The sequence below is a fragment of the Pteropus alecto genome, unplaced genomic scaffold (assembly GCF_000325575.1).
Source record: "Pteropus alecto unplaced genomic scaffold, ASM32557v1 scaffold100, whole genome shotgun sequence".
Lineage (NCBI taxonomy): Eukaryota > Metazoa > Chordata > Mammalia > Chiroptera > Pteropodidae > Pteropus > Pteropus alecto.
Genome location: NW_006430723.1, coordinates 1,183,274 through 1,187,944, shown reverse-complemented (window position 1 = coordinate 1,187,944; position 4,671 = coordinate 1,183,274). Strand labels below are relative to the sequence as shown.

Here is a 4,671-nt window from a genome sequence, read left to right as displayed (position 1 = left end):
GGATCACAAAAGGAGCAGAAGACAGAGAAACCAAAGATTGGTATGCCACCTCTGAAACTGGGGTCCAGGTGGCCGTTCAAAGGATTCTTTAGAACCAGGAAAAACTTTTCCTTTGAGGTTTTGGGGTACAAGGACTATGGAAAATGCCATATGGTATGGTAGGGACTATAACATCTAGAGGTAATGCTTTACTTTTAATACTCTCACCACCCTTACTAATTCTTTCTCGGCCTCCTTTACTTTTTTCTACTGTCTGCCTCTTCACTCTCACTTACTCTTTCAATATTTTTGCCTTTCAATGAGGTGGCCCAAGACACAGATGGGACTGGAAATTACCTGCTCCTAACCCATAAGCATGTGGCCCAGCTCTCCCCATACTGCTGCTACCGAAGCCGCCGGGCTCCAGCCAGACCCCCACCATGGGTGCTTTACCACAATTTCTCCATTTCCAAAGACAACTGCCTTTCCATTGTTTCTGAGATTCAACCACAGATGTGAGTTCCCTGACAGCCCTTCTATACTGCCCATTCCTAGGCCAAAATTATGACTGGAGAGTTAGTCTTCAGAAGAAGAGGGGATCCTACTGATTTGTAGTAACATGATTTGAGAAGACAGTTTGTGGAAGGGGTACTGAGAAGTTTAAAAATCTGCATTATGAGGGAGGATACAGAAATCATCTAATTATTACTCTCTGTGTCAGGCTGGTGGAATTGGCCCCTCCGTACTTCCTGAGTAACCTGCCCCCCAGTGAGAGCAGAGACTTCCTGAACCAACTTAGGGAAGAAATGGCAGCTTCTTCAACAGAAAGTGAGTCCTCATCCACCCAAGAGCTTGGAGATGCCTGTGTCCTGCAGTGACCTGTCTAAGGAATGGAGCAGAGCTCATCTCATCACATTAGATCTTCTCTCAGTCTAGCACCAAGGCAGCCAGCCAGATTTAGAAGCCCCAAGATTAGGGTCAAATATAAATCTCGGAACATGAGCCTCAAAAAATGGGGTCTCAGAATGGAGAGACTTGGGTAAACCACAGTCTACATAAAGTAAGATCCTTTCTTTAGCCTTCTTCTATTTATTGGAGAGGGACTGATATGCCCCCTGTATCCCCAACTTAAGCCAAACCTATACTTGTGTTCTCTTTTGGGATATTAAAGTCCTTTTTCTATGGTACCAAATTTGAGTTTGGTTCTTCAGCAGCATATACAACATTCATGAGTTAGAGATGATACAATATCAAAGAATCATGGCCAGCACCTCCAGCTATATCCCTTTGCCTGGTCCCCACCTCTGGTCAAATCTTTGTGATGTGGCTGACCTAGCTGTCACTAACACAGAACATGAGAAGTTTGAATACAGATGGCCTCTGACCCTACCTAAAGCTCACTTCCCTCTATCACCCTGCTCCTGCCTCCAGGGGAGGAAGAATGGGGGTACTATAGGAAGCAGACAAAATCTTTCTTTTCATCTTCATACAACTTAAGTCCTTCTCAAACCTCAAGGCTATTTCAACCATCCCCAAATTCTCAAATTTTCCATCAACAAGCTTTCCAATAGTCTCTGGCCCAACCACAAGCTAAAGTCTTTCTAACAACTTCAAGTACATCATGCTTTCCTTTCTTTCCACTTCAGTACTCCTTTCCCTTTTCCTCCCTTGGACTAATACCTTAGATATCCTCCATCATCTTGCACATTGTAAATGTGTTTGTAGAATTTGCTGGGGAAAAAATACTTAATCTTTAGAACTCTGTTTTTCTCCTCAGAATTTCCTCCCTTAGAGATTCTGTTTTCATCATTCCATCTATTCCACCTCTATGTGGACGTCAACGAACCTCCCCCAAAGGCACTTTTCCAGAATTTATTCTCTCAAGGTCTAGCATTTAGTTTGGCCTGCAAAATTAATCTTGTTCCTATCTTCCTAATCTACCCTTCATCATCTACAACACCATTGATTTCCTGATCCTCTACATTTCCAACTTTGGAATGATCTTTGATTCTTCTTAGGTCTATCACTTCCTAGTTATTTGCCAAGTTCTACTCACCCTAACTCCACTGGGCCCGTTAATTTTGTCCACTGCTTCCTCTCCTCTCTTCTCTGTCCCTGCGAGGTTAGTGTTCCTAGATTTTCATCGATGAAAAAGAAGTGTATCCGTCTCCCCTGCCGCCCAAGTGCATTGGGAGGCTCAGGTGGGAGAAGGTAGTCAGAAGGCTGAACACACAGAGACAGCATGAGGCTCATAGGAAGGAATCCTTAGCGATTATTTTACAGTAGAAAGATGAGATGCCCAGCGTCGGTAACCCTTTGGTTCCTGTCACAGACTCGCTCTACAGCAACTTTTTCATTACTCTGCTGTCGTTGGCATCTTCTTTCCTTCCTTCACACCTTTGGTACCGACCCGGCCAGTGGGGGTTGCCCCATCCCAGCAGCGCCTTTTACCTGCTGCGGCTCAACAGAACCACCGTTCCGACCCACCTGCTTAATTCTCCTAAATCCCTCAAGACAGCAGCTTCCATTGGCCAGCCCGCCCCCATCTCCGCACCTCATTGGCTACCGTACTGCAGGTCCCGCCCCCTCGCCGCCTGGGATTCCAGCAGCGGTGAGACAATCCAAGTGAAAAACCGCGGGAAAGGCTGCGTCTGAACATGCCGGGCAAGTGTGCCACGCTGGCCCAGGAGCCCGCAGTGGCCGAGGATCCCTAGACAGGAGCCTCAAGGCTGGCTCCTCACGCGTTGCGCTGCCAAGGTAAGGGCAGCCGCGCGCCCCACAGCCCTTGGCCACGCGCTCCACGCGGCACCTCGGTCCGGAAAAGCACTCGGCCGGCGGGGCAGCGTCTCTCACACCACCGAGGCGAGCCCAGACACAGAAGCCACTTTGTTGTCCTCAGCCCAGGGCTGCAGGTTCTGCAGCGCGAAGAGCGACGAGTTGTGCAGGCAGAGCGGGTCTGGGGGCAGCGGCGGCCGCAGCGGCCGCGGTAGAGCGTCCTGCTGCAGGTGCAGGAGCAGCCGGCCCGCGCGGTGCCGCTCCGCCTCGCGTTCCTCCGCCGTCTGGCGCCTGGGCGGGCGGAGATGTGGGGTCAGCGAAGCCAGCCCTCGCCCGCCCCATTCCTCGCAGCCACTTGGCCCAGCCCGTGGTCCCTCCCCGCCCCGAGCCTCACCACCATTTGGCCCAGCCCGCGGTCCCTCACCGCCACTTGGTGCGCCGGTTCTGGAACCACGTCTTGACTTGAGCGTCGGTCATGCGCAGGGCCTTGGCCAGCGCCGCCCTCTCAGCTGAGGCCAGATACTTCTGGCGCAGGAAGCGCCGCTCCAGCTCCAGCACCTGTGAGCGGGAGAAGGATGTGCGCGGCTTCTTACGCTTTGGTGGGGTCCGGTTTTGGTAGGGGTGGCCGATGCGGCGCGTCCCAGAGAAGGGCGAGAGCGCAGCTGCAGGGCGGAAGAAAGAGCAGGGCAGGGTTTGCAGAGTAGCCCGAGGTGTTCCTGAGAAGAGAGCGCGGCTGCCCAAGACGCAGAGCTCCTGCGCCTGGTCCTTACCGGGGCCCCAAGCTCGGCCCCGCATCAATAGAGGCCTCTAGACAAGAAACGGCCCCCCCCCGCCTCGTGTGAGAGAGAATCGTCTCCGTACTTCACCCTGCCCTCCCCGCGGTGTGGACAGTGGACTGCAGAGGGCGCGGGCATCGACGGCAGCTCCCTCCCCATTGCCTCTCAGCAGCGAGACCAAGAGATACACTTTGGTAGAGGATCCCCTGGGATAACCTAGGCTGGGAGAGGGGTATGAAAGGGGACTAGGAGGAGTTGGATCTGAAGGATCAGAGATGAGGAAACCGGGTCGGTGTGAGGAATGACGCTGGAGGGGTTGGGCAACCTCACCCGTGAGCCGGTCCTTGGCAAAGCGGCGGCCGCTGTCCATCCAAGGGAAGGTGAGTCCCCCTAAGCCCCCGGCGCCGCCCAAGCCCGAGGGGCCAGGCACCGCAGGCGCACCTCCCCCGGGAGGCGACACTGGCAGCGGGCGGTGCGCCGGGACGCGGATCACGCCGCCTGGGCCCACGCTGGAGCTGCTGGGTAGCGGGCCCAGCGAGCCCGCGGGGCCGTAGCTTGAGGCTCCGTGAAATCCACCCGAGAACGCTGCACTCTCTCCATGGGCCTGGCTCACGCGACCCGGGCCTAGGCCGCTCCCGGGGGCCTCCGGGCAGCTCAGGATCTGATCAATGCCGAAGCTGATTGGCTCGTGGTGCTGCAGGTTGTGCGAGGCCAGCACCGCCGGCTCCATGGGTCCGGGTCAAGGAGGACCGCAGGAGGTTCGGCGGTTAGAGAGGGCACCCCAGGCAACTCTGGGAGCCCAGCAGCACAGAGCTCGGGGTGGCGGCCTCAGGGTCCCGCAGGGTTGGCCGAGGCGGGGCGCCGGGGCCCCCAGGACAGCTTCATCCCTGTGCACGGAGAGTAGCCGCGCCCATGCCGGCCTTTGCGGGGCGTCGGTGCAGGGACTCGCATCCCGGGCGAGCGTGACCGGCCAGGGCCCCAGGAGCACCCTTTCTGCCTCAGAAGCTCGAATGGATGCTGGGCTGCGGGAGCCTCTGCTGAGTCCGGGGTGGAGAGTGCTGGCTGGCTCCGGCTGGGGCAGTGACTGACAGATCAGCCTCCGGTGGGCAGTGGGGGCTGGGGGTAGGGCAGGGGCGGGGCC

At 55.8% G+C, this 4,671-nt stretch overlaps 2 protein-coding genes across 2 annotated transcripts in view; one reads left to right on the top strand and one right to left on the bottom strand.

Moving 5' to 3' along the window:
• Nucleotides 1-1,171, top strand: part of DQX1 (DEAQ-box RNA dependent ATPase 1) — a 6,230-nt gene extending 5,059 nt beyond the window's left edge. Inside the window, exons 10-11 of the mRNA XM_006905213.3 lie at nt 300-494; nt 701-1,171. Of these exons, the coding sequence (XP_006905275.1) occupies nt 300-494; nt 701-857 (352 nt within the window). The 3' untranslated portion in view covers nt 858-1,171. The remainder of the gene's footprint in view (nt 1-299; nt 495-700) is intronic.
• A 1,390-nt stretch (nt 1,172-2,561) lies between these two features.
• Nucleotides 2,562-4,584, bottom strand: TLX2 (T cell leukemia homeobox 2). Its single transcript, XM_006905212.2, has 3 exons — nt 3,861-4,584; nt 3,179-3,416; nt 2,562-3,045 (listed from the first exon to the last, which is right to left on the bottom strand). Exons 1-3 carry the CDS (start codon nt 4,258-4,260, stop codon nt 2,829-2,831), a joined length of 855 nt encoding a protein of 284 aa, XP_006905274.1. The 5' UTR covers nt 4,261-4,584; the 3' UTR covers nt 2,562-2,828.
• Between the last annotated feature and the right edge of the window lie 87 nt (nt 4,585-4,671).